Here is a 26503-nt window from a genome sequence, read left to right as displayed (position 1 = left end):
CCGCAGAGGCAGCCAGCCTGCGCTCGCTTCTGAGCCTGCGCGCCTCTCAACCCACAGCAAGCACGTCACTTCGGGCAAGCTCTCGTTCGGCCCACGGCTTTTGATTGTCAACTCCGGCGGCGGAGCCTCTCGGCCCGGGCTCGCCCCGCCCCCCGCCGCCCATCCGGGTCCTGGTTGCCGCGGCAGGTTGCCATGGAGCCTGAAACCCGGAAGTGGTGAGGAAAGGCCGCCTGAGTCGGAGAAAGGGCCGCTGCCGCCTCGGGTGAAATGGTGGTTTCGCTGGCTCGGCCGGCGCTTCCCCGCTATGTCTCAGAGCCCCGACGAGGCCGCCGCGGAGCGGGAGCTGGTGAGGGGCGAGGAAAGGGGAAACCTCTCCCGGCTGAGGGGAGGGAAGCCTGGTGGGGCTGGAGGCCGTGGGTCGAGGAAGGGGGCGGCTACGGGACAGCCAAGCCTTATGGCGAGGGGGGAGGCAACATCTCCCTCTCCACCCCCCTACGATGCCCCCACTCCCGCCCCCTCCATTGAACTCAGCGGGGCTTCCTCTGGAGCAGCAGGCGGGTCAAGGGTTGTTGTTGCCCCATCCCTGCGTGGGATCCCTCAGTCCATAAATTACCATATAGCATATATTCAACACAAAAAACAGTGACGATTTGTTGTTGACGAAGGACAGCTGGACATATAAAGGGCCCCATGACCTTCAGTAGCTGAGGGCCTCCTCAAACCTAAATCCGGCCCTGAGCTGCCCCCTTTGCTCTGGCAAAAGACAGGACAGGGTGTTGCAATCTATTGCAGCCTCAGAGGATGGCTCCTCTGGAATTTATCACAGACAAACACACATGGATTTGTTAATCCGCCTGTGCTTTGCGACCCAAAGCTTAAATAACACGCAGCCTTTCCCGCCCCTTTTCCAACACGTGCATTTGGAGAAGGTCCCTAACATGGAAGAGGGAGAGAGAAGACCTGAAATACAGGGCAAATCTGTATACATACAGGACATAGAATTTCACCTTGAAATAAACGGGACAATCCTGTATTATACAGGACAGGTGGCAACCCACCCACCTACGCTGGCAAACCTAAGAAATAAAGGAATCCAGCCTTCAAAACTGATCAAACAACAAATAGGCCTGCACGGTTCATAAAGGCTAAGGCCACATTCACACTGTACATGTAAATTCCACGATGCTGCTTTAAACAGTTGTGGCTTCCTCACTGAGAATTCTGGGAGCTGTAGTTTGTTAGGGATGCAGAGGGTGAGTAGGAGGCCCCCTGCTCCCCTCCTACAACTACGGTTCCCAGAGTGGTTTAACAGTCTCTCTCCTTCACAGGGAACTCTGGATATTGTAGCTGTAGAAAGGAAACAGGCATCTCCTAAAAACTCTGCATCCTTAACAGACTACAGCCCCCAGGATTTTGTGGGGGAAGCTTCATAAGAACTTACAAATAAACATTGACCTGCATGAAACTGAAGCTTTATAGCTGAGAAAAAATATGGAGTGGGGGGGCATTGTGTTTATGGAGGACATGGGCAAAGACAAATCTTTCTGCTTCCCTTTTAATAACCATTGCGGTCACTCAGTACAATAAAAAGGTAAAGGGACCCCCTGACCATTAGGTCCAGTCGTGGACAACTCTGGGGTTGCAGTGCTCATCTCGCTTTACTGGCTGAGGGAGCCGGCGTACAGCTTCCGGGTCATGTGGCCAGCATGACTAAGCCGCTTCTGGTGAACCAGAGCAGCACACGGAAACGCCATTTACCTTCCCACCGGAGCGGTACCTATTTATCTACTTGCACTTTGACGTGCTTTCGAACTGCTGGGTTGGCAGGAGCTGGACCGAGCAATGGGAGCTCACCCTGTCGTGGGGTTTCGAACTGCCAACCTTCTGATCGGCAAGCCCTAGGCTCTGTGGTTTAACCCACAGCGTACAATAGGTGACGCAATATTAATTTGTGGGACTTACTACTACAAGGTGCGGTGGTGGCTTAAAGGCTTATGCAAATTTGGACAAGCTTCTCTACAACTAGATGGAACTTTTCTGTTCAGAATTGCTTCCAGTCACAAGCTGGACTTGAAAGTCATGCCCGTATTCTGTTGTTTGTCCTCAGTATCTGGTACATAAAGCAGGTTTTCCCCCACTACAATGGTCTATAGCTATTGACAGACCTATCTTCTATGACAAATACCTTCTTGTGCATGTCAGTGATCCCAAGATCACACAAGGGCACCAATCCTCTGCCCCTTCTATCCTCCTGATGTCTTGAATCCAGTCTTTTCCACAGTGCTCATTGAGTTTATTTCTATTTCTCTTTATTGCCCTTATATCCCATGTTTTTCTCTAAGGAGCTCAAGGTGGTATGCATTGCCCCTCCTCATTTAATACCCACAATAACCCTGTGAGTTAGGTTAGGCTGAGAGGTAGTCACTGTTCCAGAGGTCACCCAGTGAGCTTCATGACCAAATGGGGATTTGAACCCTGGTCTCCAAGGGCCTAGCCTGACACTCTAACCACTACTCTACACAGCTGGGAATATGGTCCTTACACTTCTATCATGCGGTAAGAGGACTAGCTTTAAATTGCAGTGCCTTTTACCTGAGCCCTGTGCAAGAATTAGAACTTTGTCATAACATCTCATATGTTATCTTTATAACATTGTGTGCAAGCGTTACCCTCAAATGTTCTATGAACAAATTATTAGAGGGAAAGCTCAATCCTATGCATGTTCACTCAGAAGTAATTTCCACTGTGTTTAGTGGGGCTTAGTTCCAGGTAAACATACATAGGAGTGCAGCCTTAGGTGGTCTATTTATCATTTATGTCCAAATTTGGAATTAAAGTGAAGTCTCAGAATTTATTTACTGCATTTTTTCTTCGCCTTTTCAGACAAATGTGGCTCGCATCAATAAGAACCAAATCAGTCTTTATTGTTATTGTAATGTTTATTAGAAGTAAAGTGTCCCCATAGGCATAATTTATAACTCCATGGATTAAAATTTCCTGACCACTATAAAATAGAGGCATCACATAAAGTTTCAGTTGATTAATCTGCTGTTTAAACCAGTCAAACACACCCTTAGTTCTTCTGTCTAAGCTATCTGTGACGTGCAGATTGCTGTGCTTTCTGTTCTTAGCATTAGCACAATTGAAATCTTCTTCTGAAAGTTGTTCCATCACTGTCTCTTGAGATTTATATCTCTTTCATTTAATTCCTCCCAGGTAATGGGAGAGACCAGCTCTTAGAAATTTCTGCGTATGCTCCACACTCCTGGAGGTGGTTATCCATCTGCCTTCAAGCTATGCGGTCCTTGCCTCTTTCACAGTCTGATCACTCACTAACATTGCAGGGCAAATCGGATAGGGAGATATAGCCTGAGATCAGATGCCTGAAGGATAGCAAAAAATAATCTGCCAGTATGCCTTGAAGAATGTGACTTCAGGAAATTAAAAACTCTGTGATGTGCTGTGTGGCCCATGTCTGCCTGCAGTGAGCCACCAGGAAGCCACTTTATCTCTGCATGCCGCTATCCAGGCTGTAAACACCAGCTTCACCCCCCACCCCCCACATTCTGCCTTTCACACAAAGCGAAATCTAGATCTAACCTAAGGACCAGACTGGTGGGGCTTATAAGGAGTAGTGAAAGCAGCAGCAGAAATGAACTGCAGGGTACTTCCTTAGAGAGTGACCTATTTGCAACAAATGAGTGGGGGACAACTCCACTATTTTAAAAGGAAATTAAAAAATATATTGGGAAATGAGCCTAAATCCAACCCCCCCCTTACTAATACATTGTGCCATGTATTTCCCCAGCTCTCCTGGTAATTCATGCAAGCAGATCTGATTTGAAATCTGGTGCCTCTGAATGATGCCAGGACATTATGAAGAAGTTCAGGGATATGGAACCTGGGGCCCATCAGACATTGCTGGACTACAGCTCCCATATACCCAGAACATGGGCATGCTGGCTGGGCCTGGTGGGGGGTTGAAGTCCAACCGTATCTAGAAGGCCGCATGCAGAAAAAGTCCTATACGTATCCATTTTTATTCTGCAGGCAGAGGACAGTCTTTCTGCAATGACGTTTGAATCTGACACAGAAACGGTGAGTTTTATAAAGATGACCTCTTTCTGTACACTTTATATACCCTTTCAGTGACTGTGCTTTCATACAAAGGTAAACCAGGCTCAAGTGCTCTGTGGATGAGCCCAGAACAAGCCAAATTGTCAGGCTGTTACTCGCCTTCCTCCCCGTGACCTAGAGCAAAACTTTTGATAGAGTTTCATTTCATTTTTAAGGAATCCCAGCTTAGCCTCATGGTCATATCAAGGGATCCTGGTTTTAAACAAACTACGGTTAATTTCATAACAATATTCATAACATTCCATTTGGACTGGTTTGTGCACAGCATGGTGATATTGATGCAGGTGATCTTAACAAGTTTTTAAAACACCTTGGGAGGAATTTTCTCCTGTTATATAATGTGGTAGGTCCCCCCCCCCAGCAGCAAACTTAATATCAGGTGTGTAGGTGTGAATTTGTTTCATCTATTGTGACTGTTTGTTTCCAGGCAACAATTCTGGACTCATCTGGGTATTTCTTTGGACCACTCCACTAATCCCAAATCTGCAGCATTCATTGTTCTAGCAGTAGTTGCTTATGTATAAGAAGCTGTTAGTAGTAAGCCTTTTTTTACAAAAATAAGTGGGCTGTACTTTGTCCCTGGTGTGTGTGTGTGTGTAGTGTAGTGTAATGCTACTGTAATATGGAAGTTTAATTGAGAAACCTGGACAAGGAACAAAATTAGGTGTTTTCCTTTTACAGCATTGTAAGATATTGTCTTGTTTATTGCACAGAGAGGGAGCATGTGGTGCTTCAGCCATTGTTGGGCAACAGCAACCCCAGCATCATCTGAAGGGCCGCAAGTTCCCTGTTCCTATTTTATTGACTTATTTTGGTGAAAAATTCAGCTTTCAGGTTAGCAATTTGTTGATAAAGTTTTGGAACTTTAGTAAACCTGGCTTGCTAATTAGAACCCCACTTTCTACATGCGTATAATGGCAGTGGCACTGTTGTTCTCTGCTCAGAAAATAAATGTACTGGTTGTAGCCATCATGTGAATCCAAACCAATGAAACTAGTGAATTTCAGTGCCAAATAAATATTTCTTTCAGAAACTGAAGAAGAAAACATCTCGCAAGCCTCCAAAATCACCAAGTAAGCATGACTAGACCTTTCCCTTTCCCTGAAACCACCTAATGACAATACGACATCTGATTCTCTGTCGTCCCCTAGCATGAAATATGCTTTAGTGCAATGGGGAGGAGAGTCTGAGCGTGCTGGGATAGGGAATTGAATGGTCTCTCCAAAAAAAGCTTTAAGATAGGAAGATAGGCTTTAAGATAAATATTATTGGCTGCTTTCTTACCTGGCTAAGGAGTTCAGCCTTTTATTACCTTGTGGTTTACATGCTTCTCATTATACTGTATGTACATTACTCTGAACAATAACCTCTTATATCTAAGGAGCAATTCTAAGGCAATTAGTTCATACGTCCTTTGCAGCTTTACTCAGATGAAATGTTAGAAGATTGTTGCTGCTGCAGTTTTAATCCGTAGCACTGACAGGTGTTTTTCCCCCTTGCCTCAGAGTCTCCATACAACTCTAGCACATGTTTCCATTCTAAAAAGGCTGGATTTCTGAGAACCATGAAGGGCACAGACAGTAAACACTTTGAAATCCCCTTGGTTAAAGCATCAAGGCAGCTGTGGCACGGATCGTTCAAGCAAGGTATCCACATGCAAAATCAGTTCCTTCTACAAGCTTCTTACTGCATAATCTTTGAGATGTGGGAACAAGTGCAGTACATAGCTGCCAAGTTTTCCCTTTTCTCGCGAGGAAGCCTATTCAGCATAAGGGAAAATCCCTTAAAAAAAGGGATAACTTGGCAGCTATGGTGCAGTATATCTCTTTCCCATGCTGTGAAGGTAAAAAAAAAAAGGTTATCCAAGGTGGGAGGAGCACCTGCCAGCCCTGCCCCACTTTCTGGGAGGAGCTACCAATGGGCTCCTCCCAAGTGACCTAGAGGTTCTTCTGTTACCTTTGAACATCAGTTGCTTCGCCATAGGATGACGCATCACCTCTGCCGGCTCTGTTCTTGCCGCATGCTTTGTCCGGTTACTGTGACTTGCCACTCTTTCAGCACTGCTAACATGGCAGCCACTTCACAGCCCAGACCTAAATGCCACCTCCAGGGCTGCGCTGCTTTTGTCTTTCTATAGCAATTCAGATATGTGTGCAGTCAACTCTGCTGCGTTCTCCCCTTGCCCTTTCACTAGGTGCTTGGATGAACCAGACGAAGTCGGACCCTGACGTGGGTCCTGTGCTGACTGCTCTCCCTGGCGGCACACCTGAGTATCTGAAGGAAGCTTTGGGCATGAAGAAGCCAAAACATGCTCGCTCTGCCAGCAGCGGTGAGTTCACAAAAAGGGAAGAGTAGCTTTAGGATGATCCATAATGGCGAACAGGTTGCATTTCAGGGTAGCTTAACCTTGAGAAAACCTTCATGTGCTTTCAAGAACTTCTGAAGCAAGGAAAATCTGTTTTGGTCCTGCAGTGCCCATCAATAAACTTGTGACATAAATAAATTCTTAGAATCAAAGGATTGTAGAGTTGGAAGGGACCCCAAGGGTCATCTAGTCCAACCCCCTGCAATGCAGGAATCTCAACTAAAACATTCTTAGTAAACTTGCGATGACAATAAGTCCAGGTGCAATAGCAAATATAAGTGGTATACAATTTTAATTAAAGGTAAATGCTCCAGTGAGTCTGCAACAGGTGCATCTTTTTAAACTTGCAAAAACTGGAAAAATCAACTGTCTCCATTGTTTTCTGGGATTTTTATAATGGACAGGAAGTCATTGCAGTTGGAATATTTCTACCATTCCTTTCTGCTCCCATTTATTTATTTGGGGATGATCTTTTCCAGGCTACATCCCTGGAACTCCAGACTACAAAGAAAAAGAAGATATGTATGATGAGATAATTGAATTAAAGAAGGTATGGATCACAAACTCTACATATTTATTTTCTATCACACCTTTCAAGCCAAAGGTGTCCAGGGTGGTACACAATATTTCATAAAATGCATGCACTAGTACAGAGATCATAAAACTCACAATATACATGAAGTAGTTTTTTGTTTTGTTTTTTAAAAAGCAAAGTCAAAAGGAAATCCAACAGCACCTTAGGTCTTGATTCAGCCATTTTCATAGCCCTGAAGAAACAAGCATGTCTTGACTTGATGCCTCCGTCGCTGCACCATTCAAAATGCAGTTTCTGAAGACACTCAGTTGTGATGGGGGGGGGGTGGGTTGGTCTTAATGGATGCAAAGAAATCTCTGCAAATCTGTTCAGGAACTGAAGAGCTGCTGGCCGGATTTCCAGGAGGGAATGGTACCCTCCCAGGTCTCCTGTTTGGGCTGCACCATCTTGCCTTCCTGGTTGCCTTCTACTTTCATATTCCTTGACCTAATATTCTGACTTCTGCTGCCTCGTCATTGAGCACATCATCTCCAGTTTCCTTTTCCCTGGTTGCATGGAAGGCCTTCTGGCACAGTAGAGGACGTGAGATGGAGCTGTGGGAATGGGGGAAGGATGCTGCGCAGGGCAGGGAGCCTGGGTGAAGAATTGTGGTTTTTTTATTGCTTCATCTACTCTCTCCCATTAGTTTGTTATGTTCTGATTTTTGAGATCTGGGGGCTGGCAATTCTGTTTTGCTTTTGTAAAAAACAACAACAAGCGAATGCAAAAGGAAGAATGTCACCGATGTTTATTTACTGTGGAGCTGCAAGAAATTTGTTGGAATGGATGTCCTCGCTCCACTGTCAGAGGCAATGTGGCTGTGAATGCCAGCAGCTCGAAACTGCAGGAGGGGAGGGTGTTGATGTGCTCGTGGCCTAGCGGTGGGCTTCCTATTGAGTCATCTGGTTGGTCACTGTGAGAACAGGATGCTGGACTAGATGGGCCATGGGCTTGATCCAGCTGTGTTCCTCTTATGTCAGCTCAAGTAGTGCACACAAACCCTCTTTGTTATAGACAATACAAGCCCAGAAAAATGAAGCAGATCGGATGAAAACCAAGCTTCGGCGACTCGAAGAGGAAAATAACCGAAAGGACAAACAGATTGAACAGCTGCTGGATCCCTCCAGGGTGAGTTGTGCGCTCCCGGGTAAAAAGACAGTTAAGGGAGAATGTTTGAATCTATTCACTACGCTCTTGGTTTTCTAAACAGGACAAGGAAAATACTTCCTAATTGGGGCAAGGAAGTCACAGTATTGTCTGTTTGTTTTATTTGTACAGTTGTAGGATAGAAACGCCTGCTTTACTGTTGTAAATCACCTTGATGTAATGGGTGCTCACTGTTTTAGATACGTTATATAATAAAATAATAATAATAATAATAATAATAATAATAATAATAATAATAATAATAAACCTTACACCCCCAAAAGATATAATGGGTGCTCTGTAAAAAATAATAATATAAAATTAAAGATTCCGGTTGCACAACTCTGGGTACATTCTTGTCTTTTAAAAATTTATTTCATTTCCTACCTTCCTTTACGAACATGAGTTTGACCAAACTGCGGGAGGCAGTGCAAGACAGGAGTGCCTGGCGTGCTATGGTCCATGGGGTCACGAAGAGTCGGACACGACTAAACGACTAAACAACAACAACCTTCCTTTCACTATTGGACTCAAGGCAGCAGACACCTAGTGTCTCATCCAGACAGTGACCAGACCCAGACCTGCTTACCTTTACAAAGAGAGCTGCATCATGTGCCCTCAGACCATACCTTGGTCTATTTATAGCCAGAAAGTCTGAAGGATGGCAGCTTGGGGAACATAGCGAAAGTTTGTCAGTGAGAGCTAGAAGCATGGTGCTGAATTTTGACCCAGGAAGATGCCTGGTTCAAATTTTTCCTCTACCGTGATCTCACTAGATGATCTTAGGCAAGCCAATTTCTATTTTTAACCCCAGCCACCCCACTCCCCTCAAATCTGCAAGTTGGGGATAAAAAAATCTTTTTTGTGAGGATCACAATAAAAGGACATGAACTGCTATGAAAAAGGTCCATCTTTGTTTTTTATCTTGTGCAAAGCACTTGTGTTCATGAAACACTTTGTGAATAGCGAATAATATTAATGTTCTTGTTTTTACAGTGGTCTGAATTTGGCTGGGCACGGACAGAGCAGAAAAATGATACCAGCTCGGTAATTGTGACTTCTCTTTTCCCTATCTTCCTTTCCAGCTTAAGAATTGTTGGTGGACCAGAACATATTGGGTTTGTAGAGTGACCATATGGCTAAACTCTGTACAGTATTAAAGTACATAAGGTGAAAGTGCTCATGAAATGCCAAAGGGTTTTCTTTTGTTTTTAATGTGGATGTGCTTGCATCTGGATTCTCCTTGCTATTCAGAACTTGGTTTATTAAATTGCCCTGAATTGCAAAGCACACTACAAAAATGAATACAGAACCTTCCTCTAGGCTTGCAGCTGAAGAATAAAGACAAGCAGCGTTAAAGATTAAAATCAAGTAAGTAGAGAGGAAAGGCCAGAATATGCCAGGATGAATTGATGTTCTAAGGAGGAAGAGAGGTGGGTGTCAGGTGAAAGGCTAATTCGAGTCCTGGGGAGATGCAGGGAGAAACAGGCAGGGAATAGAGAAGGCTATGGGGGACAAAACTAGAAGAGTAGCAGAGCAAAGGGTCCAGGGAAAAGCATCTAGGGAAAGAAGGTGGGGCAGGACCATCAAGATGCCCAGTAGTAAATGCAAGAGCTTAATACAATAAGTGGGTGGGACCATAAATGCAAGGGCTTAATACAATAAGTAGGCGGAAGCCAGCAAGGAGAATGGCACAAAATAATAGGATTGAAACAGAAAATACCAAACTAGCAGCAGCATGTTATGGTAAAGTGAAGTGGCCTAAGAGTTGGCATAACAAGACTAACAAGAGAAGAATTGCAATAATCAGTGCAGAAAATAAAAAGAGGGTGGATTAAAGTGTTGGTAATGTCTGTAAAAAGGAAAGAGAAAATGCTAGGTGTATTAAGTGCTTGAAAAGACAAGACTTGGCAAGAGCCTGGACATCAGCAAAAAATAAAAAAAAATAAAAAAGGGAGGAAAAGAACAGAGAACCAGGTTATCAATGTGAGGTTAAAAAGGGCTGATAAGCAAGAAGAGAACAGCTCAATTTTAGTACAGCTAAGCTTGAGGGAAATGGGCATCCATCCAATGAGAGATGGTGAAGAAAACAGCAGAGATTGAGGCAAGAGAGGAATGGAAAGGTTGAGTGAAGAACAGCAGAGCTAAAGGTCACCCGCATAAAGGTTGTATCGAAGGTCAGGAAAGTAGATAATGAGACTGAAACACAGCGCCTAGAGAAGAGGATACTGGGGAACTTTGGTAGAAAGAGGGAAAGGTGGTTTCCGTTTTCCTTTCCTTTATTTTGTTGCATACCCAGTTGATCCCTTTGTCTCAGGAGGTTCATATTGACCTGCCTTTTGCCGAGACTGGTCTGCCTCGTATGGGTTTGTAGGCAGCCCAGACAAATGGTGAATTGTGTGTGCACAATGTCTCAGGCAACGTGTGCTTCAGCAGCGGCCCTGTGTGCTTTCTTCCCCTTGATAGATGCTCAACGGATTGAAGCAGAAGATCCTCAAACTGGAGCAGCAGTGCAAGGAGAAAGACAACACTATTAAGTATGGCAAATTCCATCTGTTTGTTCATTTAATAGTTTTTTACCCTACTTTTCCATCCTTGCAGAAGTTCAAGGTTGCTAGCAATAAATCAGTTACAAAAGCGTATTGAAAACATAGGTGTCATAAAATGACAGAATACCAGCGAGCAAAATTGAGCTAAACGAGGAGCAAAGCCCATGAGAGGACCGAGCAGATCAAGGGCGCCGTCTCCTAGGGGCTGAGCTTTTTTGTCCCGCTCCATAATTTATTGGGGAAGCCATCCCCTCCTCCCAATAGCAGCTGGAGGAGGCTGAGTGGCAGAGAGGAGGAGCCACCAGCCATTGAAGCCATGCTGGCGCTGTGTTTGGCTCCTCCCCGGCTCCTCCCGGTTTTATGACACCATGTGCGTGCATTGAGAGTCCCCCCCCCATCTGAAACAGATAGTTACCATACAGGCCCAAAGCATCCTGCAAAAAGAGCATCTCGTCCTGGGGGAGGGAACCTGGGGGCAAAGGGTTTCACAGCGCACGCCACCAGTGGGAAGGACTTGCTTGCACACCTGCTATGGGAAAACCACTTGTGGGTTGTAGAGCAAAGCCTCTGTTGAAGTTCTAAGCATTCATAGGGAGGAGGCAGTCCTTACGATGCTAAGGTTCCCAAGCGTGGCGCTTGCATTGAAGATTGTGCTGGGCAGAGGGAGATGGTAAAACCATTATGTGTTGGAAGGCAGATGCTATGGCCACAGCGGTCCTGTTCAGGAGCAAGTTGACTTTCTCTGATCCTGCTGAAACATAGATTGCCCCACTGATGATTGCTCCATTTCTGACAGCCATGAGTTATATGAAAGTGCGGTTGCTAGGAGAAGAATGGGAACACCCTCTTACAAGTGTGATGTGCTTTAGTTCCTCAGGGTAGCCTGAGTGGCCTGGTGGCCTTGCACCTTGTCTGCGAGAATCTAGCTCAAGTCAGTAGACTAGACCAGGGAGATGACAGGCCAGTTGGTGGTGGCATCTGCCCCCAGAGGAATTTTCCAAAAGCCCTCTTAAAGCAATTAAAAACATTGGTTATGATCAGTACTGTAGGTGATAATTTTGTTTTACAGTAAGGGGTGAAAAACTAATTCCTGCTGGCTTCACTGTTAACAAGTGTTCATGGTTAATTTATGTCTCTTCTTCTGTTCTGCCAGTTTCTACATCTTTTATTTTTCTAATGTGTGTTTTCTATCGCTAAAAAGCAAACTCCAGACAGATGTGAAAAGTACTAATGTGGAAGAAATGAAAATTGCCCTACAGACCTATTACGAGGAGGTACGTTTTTCTTTTGCTTGTGCTAAAGGGGGAGAACATAATTAGAAAATTTCAATAAAAAGCTGCAACCAACTTAGGTTTGGATTCTGTGTCCCAAATGGGCTCTCCATGTTTCCCTCCCAATGGATGGTGGGTAAATGTGTCCATTGTTTGTGCTGCTGAATCTCATGCATTTCTTACAACAGAATTTCACCATGGAGAAAATGCTTCTCCATTACGTTGGGCAACCCAAGTAGTTTCTTAGGGCTGTGATGTATAGGGGTGCCAACAAAAGCATCGTGCAACCTGAGAGGTGTGCACACCCAGCCAGATACTGCAATGCAAAGTTAGATGGCCACAGACGATGCCAGAGCTGTGCTCTGAGAACCCTCTGCAGAACTGCAAAGCATCCTAGTCGATTTCACGGTGCAACTGCTTAGTTATCGGAGTGTCGCCATCCTATCTTCCGGCTCTCCTTCGCTCCTTTTCGCCCACCTGATGCAGCTTGGTAGCAAATGCTTATGAAGCAGCTTCCTTTGCACCTTGGTCCTTGCTCTGTCTCCCCGCTAATGCAAGCCATCCTTTTATAGATCCAGCGACTCCAAACCCTACTGGCAAAATCGAAGACCATGCAACGAAAGTACGTTTATTTCTTCGGGGCTGTATGCATGTGTATAAGTTTTTGCTCGCTAATTTTTATACTTCACTAATAGCGGTGAAGTGAGAAGATGTTAAGAGCTTTAAAAAAAAAATCTCATCACTTAGACGTTGTTTTGGGTTTCTTTCCCCAACAATGGATCTTTCATGTCCTACCTATGTTTCATTATTTCCAACTAAAGAGAAAAGGAAGTTTGTTGAAGGTATTTCCTACTAAGGTATGTCACCAGGTAAAGCAGGGGTGGGCAACCATATTTCTTGATTAATAATTTATCTCTGGGGTAATCTGCCAAGGGCTGTATGCTAATAGAGGGTGGAGCAGAAGCCAGAAGTGGGTGGGGCCAGAGTCAATATTGGGTGGAGCCGCCCCTTCTCTTTCTTTTTGACATTCCCTTCTCTGTCTCTCGCTCTTTCTTCCCACTTAATGGGCTGCTGGGGGGAGGAACAGGTTCCTCTTGTCAGAGGTGTGAACTTGGCAGAGAGCTTTTGAAATTAATTCAAGAGTCACGTGAAATTAGAGAATTGCCTGGCTCCTGACCTTTGCATTGCATTTTTAGGTTCACATCCTCATATTATGAAAACTCTACTCTTAAGTCAAGACAATAGCCTCTTAAAGGCTAAAACCTAGTTGGTTGGCTGGCATTCCGTCTCATGAAACAATTGAATTTAAGGTAATTAAGGCTGCAGCCTTGATACCTGCTTAGGTAGAAATGGGTACACTGAAATAAGTAGATTTTACTTTTACGATTGAGGTTCAAGTCACACTGAAGTCAGTACCCTCCCTGATCCTATAAGCCCTATTGATTTTACTGCACCTTATTTTCCAAGCTCCAGTGAGAGCACTTCAGACTGTAGCTAAACCATTTTCAAATTATCTACTTCATTTCCACTGGGTTATTGTCAAGTTAAACGTTAAGAACATGTTCCTATGGAACAGGAAAATATATTTCATAGCAGGATCAAGTTGTAAACCATTTGAAAACAATCAAAAGCAGTGGAGCAGAATTCTGAGATAGTCTTTAATTTAAGCAAATAATCCCTTATCCTGACCCCAAAGAAGGCTGCCTTTAGAAATTGATAGGATTCTGTGTAGTCATCTAGTCATTTAAGCGTTCTCAGGTGAATGTGCCATGGAAATTATATACCTTCCAACGAAAAATAATCTCACAGTCTGGGCTCTATGTATTCTGCAGTCTTAATTATAAGTAGCCTTGCATTGACGTGGAAACTTGGTTAAAAATAAATACATGTTTCCAGTCCACATGCTTACGAAAAGAGAAAAGATTGGAAACATACAGGAAATTTTAATCTACCCGTGGCTTGGAAACAATTGAAGCTTTAGGACATGTGTAGGCAAGCTAAGGCCCGGGGGCCAGATCCGGCCCAACCGCCTTCTAAATCCGGCCCACGGACGGTCCGGGAATCAGCATATTTTTAAAGGAATGTGTCCTTTTATTTAAAATGCATCTCTGGGTTATTTGTGGGGCATAGGAATTTGTTCATCCCCCCCCCCAAAAAAATAGTCCACCCCCCCAAAGGTCTGAGGGACAGTGGACTGGCCCCCTGCTGAAAAAGTTTGCTGACCCCTGCGTCTAGGACAGGCACCCCCAAACTTTGGCCCTCCAGATTTTTTGGACTACAATTCCCATCTTCCCCGACCACTGGTCCTGTTAGCTAGGAATCATGGGAGTTGTAGGCCAAAACATCTGGAAGGCCGCAGTTTGGGGATGCCTGGTCTAGGACCAGCGTGGGGAACCTGTGGCTCCCAGCTCCCATCAGCCCCAGGCAGCATGGCCAATGGCAAGGGGTGATGGGAATTGTAGTCCAACAACATCTGGAGGGCCTCAGATTCGCTACCCCTGCTCTAGGATATGGGCAGTACCTCCAGCGTTTGGGGCAGAGCCTCAAGTCCTCCTGTACAACTATTCCTCCCTCTTCCCTTAGGGTAGTTAAATATTGTTTAAAACATGCCATGCTTGCAACAAGCCTCTAAACAAGTAGGTACCAGTTTAATCTGCACCCAGATGTTTGAGAATATCCCAGGTTAGCTTATCTGGGGGGTCGGGGTGCACATCCTGTACCCAGATCTGAAGCACATTGCAAAAGAGGGTAGATTAAGGGAACACTTCTGTATAAATGTGGTGGAAATAGCATTTATCCTTTTCCCACTGAATGAAGGTTCCCAAATCTATGTTATGTGATTCTTCCTCAAATGCCACATTTCTACTACACCTTTGGTCCAGTCTAGCGGGTTGCAGTTTTTCCCACCTAAATCCACTTACCAGCTTTTCACAATCTCCCCGCTACACATACATGTATAACCTCTCTGTGCTTGCCTCTCAGCTCACCTCGAAATACACATACTGAAACATACAAAGAAACAAACAAACTCCTAGTTGTTTTCTTGAGCTGTGGGCTTGGGCAGTCCTGCCTCCATCCCACCTTCCCTGAAGGGGGCAAATCAATGGCTTACAGTTCTGGGCTGTCACTTCAATCAAACTGAAGTATCTAGTGGTGATTTTTCGTCTGCATTCACCATGCAGAACTTTAGGTTAACCCAGAAGGGACCACAACCTAGTGATAAGACTACAAGCTTGCATGCAAAATGTCTCCTGGGTCCAGTCCCTCGCTTCTCCACGTACAAGGGCTCAGACAGCAGGTGCTGGAGAAGGACACCCTTCCAGTCTGCTGCCTGTCAGAGTAGACACTACTAGGTTCAATCCCCATATGGGGACAGCTGCATATTCCTGCATTGCAGGGGGTTGGACAAGATGATCCTCAGGGTCCCTTCCCACGCCATATAATTCTGTGATTTTATTATTGCCCATGGTGGAATTTGCTGCCATGTAGTGATGACTGTCAACCTGAATAGCTTTGAAAGAGGGTTAGACAAATAGCTACAAAGAATATGAGCAGAAGAATGCTATGCTGCTCATCTGGCTCCCCTGTGGGAACACGATCCAGCGCTAGACTGGCTTTCCATCTGATCCAGTGTTGTGTTCTTACTGGACAGATAATCTGGCCCAGGATAAGGCAGCCTCATTTATAATGGGTATTGTGAATTAATGCAGAACAAAGCATCCCAGTCTTGAGAAGAGCACTTGACACCCACATGCAGAAACAGATAAAGAAAGAGAAATGGAGATCGTTTTGAAAGTAGAATAAGCACTTATTTTTTTCTTCCTTTTTCAAACCCTGAGCCCTTGGTAAATAGGAGTGTTTCTGTAACTTGAGTGTTTGGGGAGGTGAATGCTAGCAGGACTTCCTATTCCTAGAAAAAAAAGACTCTTAACTCTAAAAGTTGCCCAGATACTATAGACATCAGGTGAAAGATCCAGAGGAGGAAGAAAATGTTGGAAGTTCTGAAGGAAGAGGCAAGAGAGAGAGAGAGAGGTCTGTGCAATCGGAGGAAGACTGGAGAATTGTGGAGCTCAAGGTAGTGTGGGGAAGACGTTGAGTAAGATTAACATTATTCTGTGTCTTGAATGCCGCTAACTTGACTGAATTCACAGTAAGACCATTTTAAAGATCCTAGGGTGGGGATTCCAGGCTGGACCTCTGAAAGGGAGAGGCTTTTAGGACCAGCGTCCTTATCTCAGGTGTAAATAATAGATTTATCAACTGCACCCACCTATGTTCCCACGCTTTGTTGGAACAAGGGGGAATTAAGAACTGTGTACTGTAATACCGTAATAATATGACATTTATATCCACTTTTTATTCTAGGAGCTGCTCATAGCTCTCCCCCTCCCCATGTTATCCTCATAACAACCCTGTGAGGTATGTTAGGCAGAGAGATATTGTGATTAGCCCAAGATCACCCAGTTTGCTTCATAGCTGAACCCTGGGCTCCTAGGCCCTAGTCAAGCACTCTAACCACTGCACTATACTGCCCCTTGTTACCAGCAATGTGTGTTGCACTTTGCACAGTACAAGAGGACAGGCTCCCACCCCAATGAATTTACCCCCTACAGTTTGACTTGGGAGGGAAATGGAGGCTGGGGTAAAGAGGGGAAGGACATGCAGCTATTTCAACAGAGTCTTGGAGCATAAGCTTTCGTGGACTTCCATCTGGCATCCCGTGAAATGAATGGAAGCTTTTCATGGCATAATAGATGCTTTAGTCTTGAAGGTGCCATAATAATAATAATAATAATAATAATAATAATAATAATAATAATAATAAATTTAATTTATACCCCGCCCTCCCCAGTCAAGAACCGGGCTCAGGGCGGCTCACACCAACAGAATTACAATAAAACATAAAAACAATTAATTAAAATACAGATTAAAATACAGTATTAAAATTTAAAGTGCAGCCTCATTTCAAGTAGTCCATAAATCCAAGCCATGAGGGAGGAAAACAAGACTTTTGGTTGTTCCTGCTGAAAGAGACTAACATGATTATTCCCCCCAACCCATTGAAATCTTTTATTGTTACAGATACGTATATTTATGCCTAGTGTGAGGACCAGAGTTGTTTTTTTATTTCCAAAGGAATTAGGGATGGGGGAGGTAGCATTTTGAGGGACAGTTTGAAGGAAGAAGAAGAAGGCACAGTATTCTGGGAGGCTGTTCTAAGCATGAGGAGCAGGAAGGGAGAAATGGCCTTGAGAGAGCAGGAGAGCTCTGGGTGCTGCAGGAATTAAAATCAGAAGCAGAGGTATATCCAGCTATGAGGTGGCGTCCACAAAAGGATTTTGACTTTAAGTTGTCCAAAAGAGATTCAGGATTCATCTGAACTCAGCAGCACATTTATCAATATAGCTGTTGCTTGGGCTTAGTTTTAAGTTGCAGCCATTACACTTTTTTCATTTCTTTGGCTTGTGTTGCATATCACTTTTGAGGCGAGCAGTTCCTGATGATTTCATCAAGGGCAACCTCCAGAGAATGGACTTTCCCTTCTCAGCCTTCAGTATTTCTCAGCTTTCCCCTCCCCCCATCCGATTCTGATATAGATACACATATTTAAAATGAAATTTACGGTGTGCTCGCAAGCTGGAAGCCCCAATCTGGAAACTGTATAATTTTATCATTAAACGATATTCTGCACATACAAAGTGTTACAAAGTCTATTCTCAATATGAGACACGGCAGCAGGAGACAAGTAACTCTTCTCTGCAAGCAGAAAGCTAAATTGAAAGGACACTTTTCCTTGCAAGGGACAAAAGTTTCAGATGAACCATCTTCCAACCTCAGCTGTTGTGATGCATCCCGTTGGTTCCCCATTATTAAATAAGCTGAGCAGCCTTCACCAACCTGGTGCCCTCCAGATGTTGTTGGATTACAAGCTGCAGCAGCCCCAGCTGGCACAACCATCTAGTCCCAAAACATCTGGAGGGCACCAGGTTGGTGAAGGCAGAACAAAAGTAAGGATTTATTCTTCCCTTCAATCTGGATACTTCTGCATGCCATAAAGCAGGTCTAGGGGCACCAGGCCATCACAGGGCTGACTTTGTGATGTATCATTTAAGGTGCAAGCATGTCCCTGAGCGGTGTCTACTGATTTTCCTGATTCTAAGCAGCTTCCTGATAGCACAAGCTCCTGCCTCGTGCCATTCCTGAGTCGCTGGTTGTTCTTGTTGTTAATGTCCTATAAGTGACAACTCCCCAACAATAAAATAAATTCATAAGTAGACTGTCTTTTCCTCTAAGGAGCACAAGGCATAGCACTTGGGGCTGTTCCTTTGTGGGGGAAAGGTGGGGTAGAAATTTAATAAATCAATAAATAAAATGAGTAAAAATATTGTAATGACCTGATAGAGCATTACTGGCCCAATGCCACCCTGCAAATTGGATGGCTTGGTGCGGATTTGATCCTGTACACTGTATACTGAATCCAGTACTCTGTCCGCTTCACTGCGCTGGCTCTCAGGTCTCCTTGGTGTGAAAATAATCGGGGGGGGGGCATGTTTGCCATTGGTCGCTGTGCTGCTGCACTGTTGCTTGTGCGTACACCCCATCCAAGACTCAAGTCAGTTTGTTGATCACAAGTCTAGTTAGATGCCTCCCCCCTGCATTTTCAGTCTTAGCTACAACTGCTCCCCCCCCCCTTTTTCCACACGCAGGTCCCCTCCGGAGAGCAAACAGCAGAAGGTGCTCAACGCTGCCATCCTGCAGTTATCTAGGAGCATCAAAGAGCTGCAGGATGAGAACCGGAAGCTGAAAGCAGACCTAGAGCACGCGATGAGCAGCTCCCCTGCCTCCGGCAGAGCAAAGAGTAAGTTTCTCAAGAATGCCAACTCTTTTGATTCTGTTGTGTAAAAGAGGAGTGGGTTGCAGTGCTGTGATCCTCATGTGGTGGCCCCCGCCCAAGTCCCTGCGAGTGGAAGCGTCTGGGCATGCGAGATTTCCAGCCCCCAGGGAGAATCTGTCATGAGCTGCTGTGGCTAAAACTGGGAGCCGCTCAGCTCTTTGGCACGGCTGCCTTGCGTGATGAGCCACCAGGACTGTAGTCTGGAGGGTTAGGTCAAGTGTTGTCTGGTACTGGCTTGTCTGTCCAGACTGGCTATTATGACATATATTATCATTATAATTATCATTAACATCATCATTATCCCACCTTTTCCTTCGCGGGACTCAAGGCAGCTTACAAGAACCACCAACAACAGAGAAAAGAAATCATTCAAAAACAATTAAACATTGATAGAATTAAAACTACATACATATATTAAAAGAGCTGTTGAAAACATACAGATCATTACAATAAAAACAGCACAGCACCACCCCTTTCATTAAAAGCAGTCAGTTGCCAAAAAGCCTGTTGGAACAAGAAAGGTCTTCACCTGCTGGCGGAAGGACAGCAGGGAGGGAGCCAGTCTAGCTTCTCTAGGGAAGGAGTTCGAGAATCTGGGAGCAGCTAGCAAGAAGGGCAAATCCTGCATCCCCACCAAACATGCCTGTGAGGGTGGTGGGAAGGTCTCAGAGCCTGGGCAGGTTCATACAAGGGTATGCGGTCTTTCAAGTATACTGTTAGGGAGAAGGAGCAAAAAAAGGCTCTGTGTTTGGACTCGGACTTTGCCTGGGCACTTTCAGTTTTTCTGACTCTGGTGCATTTTCCTTATTTGACTCCTGGTTATGTCCTTAAGGGACGCGGGTGGCGCTGTGGTCTAAACCACTGAGGCTTGGGCTTGCCAATCGAAAAGTCAGCGGTTTGAATCCCTGCGTCGGGGTGAGCTCCCGTTGCTCAGTCCCAGCTCCTGCCAACCTAGCAGTTCAAAAGCATGCCAAAAGTGAAGTAGACTAATAGGTACCGCTCCGGCAGGAAGGTAAACGGCATTTCCGTGCACTGCTCTGGTGTCAGTGTTCCGTTGCGCCAGAAGCGGCTTAGTCATGCTGGCCACATGGCCCGGAAAAACTTGTCTGTGGAGCGGACAAACGCCGGCTCCCTCGGCCTGTAAAGCGAGATGAGCGCTGTAACCCCAGAGTCGTTCGCGACTGGACTTAACTATCAGGGGTCCCTTTACCCTTTACCTATGTCCTTAAGAGCTTGGCTGCTGAGACAGGGCAAAGGACCATCTAGTCCAGCGGCCAACCAAATGCCTATTGGAAGCGCCCAAGCAGGCCCTGGGGGCAACAGGCATTCTCTCCCCACCTGTCAATCCCAGTAACGGGCATTCAGTGGCATCCTGCCTGTGCCAGTGGAGGTAAAACCTTGCCATCGTGGCTAGTAGCCATTGATAGCCTTATCCCCAAGGAATTTGCCTAATCCTCTTTTAAAGCCATCCAAGTTGGCAGCCATCACTAACTCTTGGGGGAGCAAATTCCTTGGTTAAACTATGCGCTGTGTGAAGAAGCACTTTCACCTGTCCTGAAGCACTTTCACCTGTCCTAAATCTTCCAGCATTCCTTTTTTTGGGATGGCCCCGGGTTACAGTGTTACAAGGGAGAAAAACTTCTCAGGGCCCACTCTTTCTTTGGCAGGCAATATCTCACAGACCTCTGTCACACATCCCCACCCACTTTACACTGAAGGAGTCATGTCCTTCAGCATCGACTTCTGACTCGCTGTTCTTGGTTCTGTCCTGATAGCTGCTTACAGCTCTGAGCAAATCAGAACATCATTGACCAGACTGTTCTTACGTGGGGTGGATGGGAGTCCAAATAGGAACGTAGGAAAAAAAGCTTTTTGTGGAGCCAGAATTGATCAGGGCTACCAGGGAGCAGACAAAAGCGGTTTCATGGGCTGCCACCTCTGGCACCAACCAAAGGAAGTGAACAGAAGACCCACAGGTTCCTTTGGCCCCTGCCAAACCCTCAGTGCAGGCTAATGCCTTGCTTTTCTTCTCCCATCTCAACAACCTGCGTAACTATTTCCTGCCAAAGCGGGTGCACTGCCAGAGATGGCTGCCTTAATAGCTGCCAATACACTATCTGGTATTTTGTCCATTTTTGCACACGGGGCATCTCCCTCCCTTGCCCCACCTGAGCTCCAGCCAACAAGAGGCAGCTTGATTGGATGTCAAAACATCTCAAGCTTAATCTGCTGCTCCGGCTTTTATAAATAGCGTCTCTCGGATGCCCTGCAGCTCGGTGGGCCTCTCCTTTCGGGGATTTGTGTCTCTCGCAATCTGACTTCCACTTTGAAAACCTTGTTAACTTTCCTCCAGATTACACTGAGTGGAGCAGACAGAGGTTGGTTCGGCGGATTTCAAGGCTGGAGAAAGTGAGTGATGGGAGCCCGATCGCTATCTTAGTGCTGTTGGGAAAGAAACAGTTGCAGTTGCTGAACCCCTTGGTCCATTTGCTTCAGTCTAGGGCAAAGAGACAGACCCAAGGAACTTGCTTACATGGGGGGGGGGTGTGTGAGAGAGATGCTAATTGGCGTATTTTTAGGATGTGAGCATTACCATTACTGAGCAGTTGTTTGGGGGTCAGTGGGCATCTTGCGTTGACTAGACTACGTAGGACAAGGCTGAGAAACCCAAGGGCCGCATCGCCTTTTGCACAACCTGCTGGGGAGTCGCATGGCAGCAGTGAACCTGGCCAAGTGCAGAGGTGGCCACAGCAAGGGATGCACCTCTTACCTGCATTTCAGCCACGCAAAAGCGAGAGAGAAGCATTTTCCACCCAGGCAACCAAGAGGCATCATCGCACATCCCCAGGGCACAGTATAGGGCTGGTGTAGGAGAAGATGGGGCACGACTTGGGGAGAGTTTCCAGGGCTGGGTGGAAAGGCCTGGACATTTCCTGTCCCCCTGGTGCAGAATAAGCACTTGGATTAGTTCCAAAATCACAAAAGTTCTTAGTAGAAAGTGCTTACGGTGATGATGATTTGAGAGGAGAGTCTAGCTTATAAGCAGCTTCAGTTGTCAACCCCCTCTTAGCCACAGAAACTGCTTGAATCTCTAGAGCAGCCTTTCTCAACCTTGGTTCCCCAGATGTTGTTGGACTACAACTCCCATCATTCCTAGCCAAGCATGGCCAGTGGTCAGGGATCGTGGGAGTTGTAGTCCAACAATACATGGGGACCTAAGGTTGAGAATGGCTGTTCTGGAGGGTTGGGCTGGTGGTTGCCACTGGTTGAATGTTCTGCAACCACAGGTGATTTCTGCACACCAGGGCAGGGTTTTGTGTGCCCCTAGATCAGTAGACTGCTATAATGTGCCTCACTCTTTTCCCTTTCCATATTTCCAGAAAATGGATGAGATGCAGAATGGCAGGCTTTCAGAAACTAGCACTTCACCGTTGCTTGCCCAGTTGAATCAGTCAGCTGCTAAGGAAGGTGACCCTCCAGAAGAACGTGAGCGTCTTCGCAGACTAGTGAACAAGCTGAAAAGCCAAAGGGACATCCTTCAGAACCAACTGGCTGCTAAAGAGTTAAGTGTCTAGGTATCGCCAGAAACAGCGCAGCTGCCTTTGGTTGCAATCTTGGGTGGTACAGTCATATATGTGAATGTCTTTTGGTGCTCTATGCAAGAATCTTTCTGCATTTTTAATTTGGCCATTTTCCCCAGTTAAAATTAAAAAGTGCTTTTAAAAAATCCAGGTCCTAAGAATGCTGCTTTCCTCAGAGCAAATATGTGCAAAAGCCAGATTTGCTAGCAAATATCTGAAGTTGTAAGTGTGTTTGTTTATTTTTTTTTTTTGTAGCCTGTCCTATATATCGTATCGATCTCAGGAGCAGGGTACACAAATGCAGGTTATAAACAACTATTTCATTGTTATGAAGAGCAGATAACGCTAAAAACCACACAATGAGAAGTGGTTTCTTATTACCGTTTTCATCTGCACAATCAATGAATCATAAACGCCTGCAAGAACGACCACGTCTTGATCTGGTGCCAGAAGTAAAACAAAAGTGGCGCCAGATGTGCCTTCCTTACTCACAGGATGATTGTCGTTCCTCCTCCACAACCTTGACAAGTTGGTGGAGCCTGTGACCCTCCAGAGTCGGACCCACTAGCAGTTGCAAAAGAGACTTGGCAGGAGTTGCGCAAGAGCATGACTTCACAGCAAATGTGACTCTGGCCCAGAAGCGCTATCAGCAGAGCTGGCCAAATGTTCCCATTTTGGCACAGTCAACGCTGTTGACCTGTTAGCACCATGTCCTTTCACTGTCAATTTTTTTGGCAAATCCTTGAGGTTGTTGAGCTATTACCACCGTCTTTTTTCTTGCAAGACTCTGCTGGCAAGTTAGAGGTTTGTGGCTAGGTGGTGACCGTGCATCCTCACTTTGAACATGGGATTGAATGTAGCAGGATTTGTTCCCTCCCTCTGCTTTGAGGATCAGAGCAGTTGCCCGGCCTGGTTTTGTTTCAGGGGTGCTTCTGCAAGTTACACCAGCCTTCCCAAATCTGCTGCTGCATTGGCTGGAGCAAGTGAGAGCTGTAGTCTAAAACATGTGGAGGGCACCAGGTTGGAGAAGACAGAGTTGCCCAGCCACCTATTGCTGTTGTTAATGTTATTCAGTGTTCTCATGGCAAATACCTTCCTTGTTCATTTACTTGTCACATTTCTACACACACGATTTTAGATTCAGGTAGGTAGCTGTGTTGGTCTGGCGCAGTCGAAACAAATAAAAATTTTTAAAAAAACTTCCAGTAGCACCTTAGATACCAACTAAGTTTGTTTTGGGTACCTGAAGAAGTGTGCATGCACACGAGAGCTTATACCCAGAACAAACTTAGTTGGTCTCTAAGGTGCTACTGGAATTTTTTTTTAAAAAAATTATTTATTTTTACACACGTGTGCGGTGGAGCGCTCTGCAATGAAAGTAAGAATTAGTGGCATTACGGTAAAAAATACAACAGAAACTAACATTCATCTCTTTCTTTCAGCTTTCCTCCAAAGCCATTCAAACCACTCTCAAAGTGAGAATGTTTGTTCGGGTTGGATTTGTGTTTAATTTTGTGTGCAGTACAGGAGATGGGTTCTTAAATCTTAATGAATGAATTCAACCTGTTGTCTAAATGGCAGTTTTGTTGGGCACCCTGGGGCAGATTGATAAATCTTGCCACTCCCAGAGTCTGCCCTGCATGATGTGGGTGGTGTGCCCCTGCAGGACCTCTTATCATTCATGGAAGATTCGCAGGATCCAAGTGGTGTGCCTCAGAATCCATTCATGATGTTTGCACGTGCTACTTCCTTGGTGCACCCTCCAAATGTAGACACCCCAAACAGCTCCTTGCATTGTGTGCTCTGTAGAGGCATCTGCAGGTTTCAGAGTTCTGTGGAACTGGAAACTCTGTGCAAATGATTTGTTTTGTACTTCTGCAGGGAAGAAATCCAGAAGCTGACAGAGAAGGTGGGAGAACTGGAGGGAAACCAAGAAGCAAACTGTAGGCTGGCTGGAATTGATGCCACAGAACCTCCCAACCAGGTAAAAAAACCCACAGTTCAATATGTTTGGTACAGCAGGTCACCTAATATTAATTGACTTCTGTTGAAACTTCTGTGCAGGCGGCTTGGCGTGGATTTCAGAGATTGCATCCCTCCTAAACCCTTCCTCCAGCCAAGTATTGGATTTTATGTTTATGGGTATGAAAGAAAGGGCGGGGGGGGGGGAGTCTTTTATATTCTTACTCTAGGTGGCTAAAGGAGAATGATGTATGACGACCTAACAGCTAAGGCTGGCTTGGAGGAAATGTGTAGCTTAGGGATGTGAGTGGAGACAGAACACTTAATTGCCAGTAACTTGGCTGGGAAATCTCTGTCCTCGCTTGTTCTTTCACTGATTTGTTAATAGCAGGAAAGTCCTCTGTACTGAAAGACAGCGCCATCTTTTTGCCTTGGCTCTCACAGTGCTTAGAATTGGCAGTTATTCTCTCCTTCTCTCCATCTACTCTTTCCTCTTCTCTCCCACTAACTCTTTCATTGTCTCAATCCTTTCTTTCTCTTCTCCGCTTACCATATTGTGCTCCTTCAGTTCTTTGCCACATTCTTTCTCCATGTTCTTTTATCTCATTCATTTGTTGATCCTTCCAATTTCTTGCTTCTTGCATATGTCTTTTCCCTTCCCCCCCCCACCTCCATTTTTACAAACTAACTGCTGTTCCTGGTTTAGACGTAATGAGAAGCTGCAACAAGTTTAACCCAGGAAGCAGGTGCTTTCGTATCTTCCTGTGCCTGCATCAGAGGAGGAGGGTGGAAGGGCTGAGCGTGCAAGCCCAAGACTCAAGCAAGTCCATTTATGGAACACTGCACACCAGGGGTGCCGAACCTCCACTTGTAGGCCTGTGAGGCTATTTCAGCCAAGCCATGCCCACCTGCCAGGTAAAGGCTTGACCTGGATCCTGCCCACCTGTCAGTTGACCAGCAGGATGTGTGAGAGGAATGATCTGGCCCACCAGCTGGAACCATTTCCCACCCCTCCATCAAACTATGGCTTAGTGTTGCATCTGAAGAGAAAGAACCATGTGTGTCCAAACATACAAATTCTTGGGTCACTGCAGAAGAGCACAGCTGAGGGAGAGGCCTCCTTCGGCTCTGCTCCATATTTTTTGTGGACCCCCAACTCCTCAACCATGAAGAATAGAGAGTAGGCTCCAAAGAAGGCCTCTCCCTCAGTGATGACCTTCACACAGGGAGAGACTCAGAACTACCAGTCAGGTAGGAACAAACAGTTCTTTATAATTCAAAAATTTCCTGAATAGTAGTCAGGTGAACTGGTCAGCATGCCAACCTTTTATCCTCACTTCTCTGAGAGGTTTAGGGGCTTTTTAAGGTTTTGTGTGCGTATTACAACAAAAACATTTGTTTTTTGCAGCACTGGCACAAGTAGTTGCTCATTGGGGCCAGCATTCCATTCTTCCAAGCTGTCCCTTTGACAGCAGGAATCACCATTCCTCTGGATTTCTGCCTCTCCATTCATACTTTCTCCAATGTTATTTTAAGGGCCCGCAGAAACGTCAGCCCAGCTGGCGACCGTTGAATCCAGCATGCATGCTAAAGTTCAGAAGTTCAGATTTGGAGTGCTCACCTCCTTGCTCTCCTGAGCATCACAGAAAGGAACAAGCTGCTCGGGTCATCCAAAGACAGTGGAAGGCCTACCAAACCAAGGTGATGCTCTTTCAGCTGCAAAGGGAGGGGGGTATATTTTTGGAGCAGAAGAGTACAGAAATCAGAGGATGGGAGGAACTGGATGATAGTGACACCCTTTGGCATGTGAGACTCTGCACCTCCTCACCACTCAAATGCCAACATGCTTACAAATCTATCCTTTTTGCTTTAAAAACGAAAGCCGCCCACTCCCGATTTCTGTACTTGTACAGGGCAGTTGTTAAGGATGCTGGATAGAGCGAATGGGCTTTAAATCATTATCAGAACCTCACACTTTTCATGCAGAAGGTCCCACACTCCATCTACAAAGATGTCCTGCAGG

General features: G+C 45.5%; 1 protein-coding gene across 1 annotated transcript in view; it reads left to right on the top strand.

The window, feature by feature from the left end:
• The first annotated feature begins 201 nt into the window (after positions 1-201).
• The window catches only part of IQCE (IQ motif containing E), a 33758-nt gene continuing 7456 nt past the window's right edge, over positions 202-26503 (top strand). The window contains 18 exon segments of the mRNA XM_088656795.1: positions 202-346; positions 4051-4098; positions 5168-5210; positions 5643-5783; positions 6332-6466; positions 6982-7052; positions 8091-8204; positions 9219-9269; positions 10689-10759; positions 11973-12045; positions 12615-12664; positions 15991-16048; positions 16050-16117; positions 18750-18901; positions 21291-21346; positions 22318-22499; positions 24400-24502; positions 26017-26181. Of these exon segments, the coding sequence (XP_088512921.1) occupies positions 305-346; positions 4051-4098; positions 5168-5210; positions 5643-5783; positions 6332-6466; positions 6982-7052; positions 8091-8204; positions 9219-9269; positions 10689-10759; positions 11973-12045; positions 12615-12664; positions 15991-16048; positions 16050-16117; positions 18750-18901; positions 21291-21346; positions 22318-22499; positions 24400-24502; positions 26017-26181 (1623 nt within the window). The 5' untranslated portion in view covers positions 202-304.

Source organism: Zootoca vivipara, chromosome 13, assembly GCF_965207765.1.
Source record: "Zootoca vivipara chromosome 13, rZooViv2.hap1.1, whole genome shotgun sequence".
NCBI classification, from domain to species: domain Eukaryota; kingdom Metazoa; phylum Chordata; class Lepidosauria; order Squamata; family Lacertidae; genus Zootoca; species Zootoca vivipara.
Note: the sequence above shows the minus strand (reverse complement) of the source record. Positions and strands in the feature narration are given on the sequence as shown.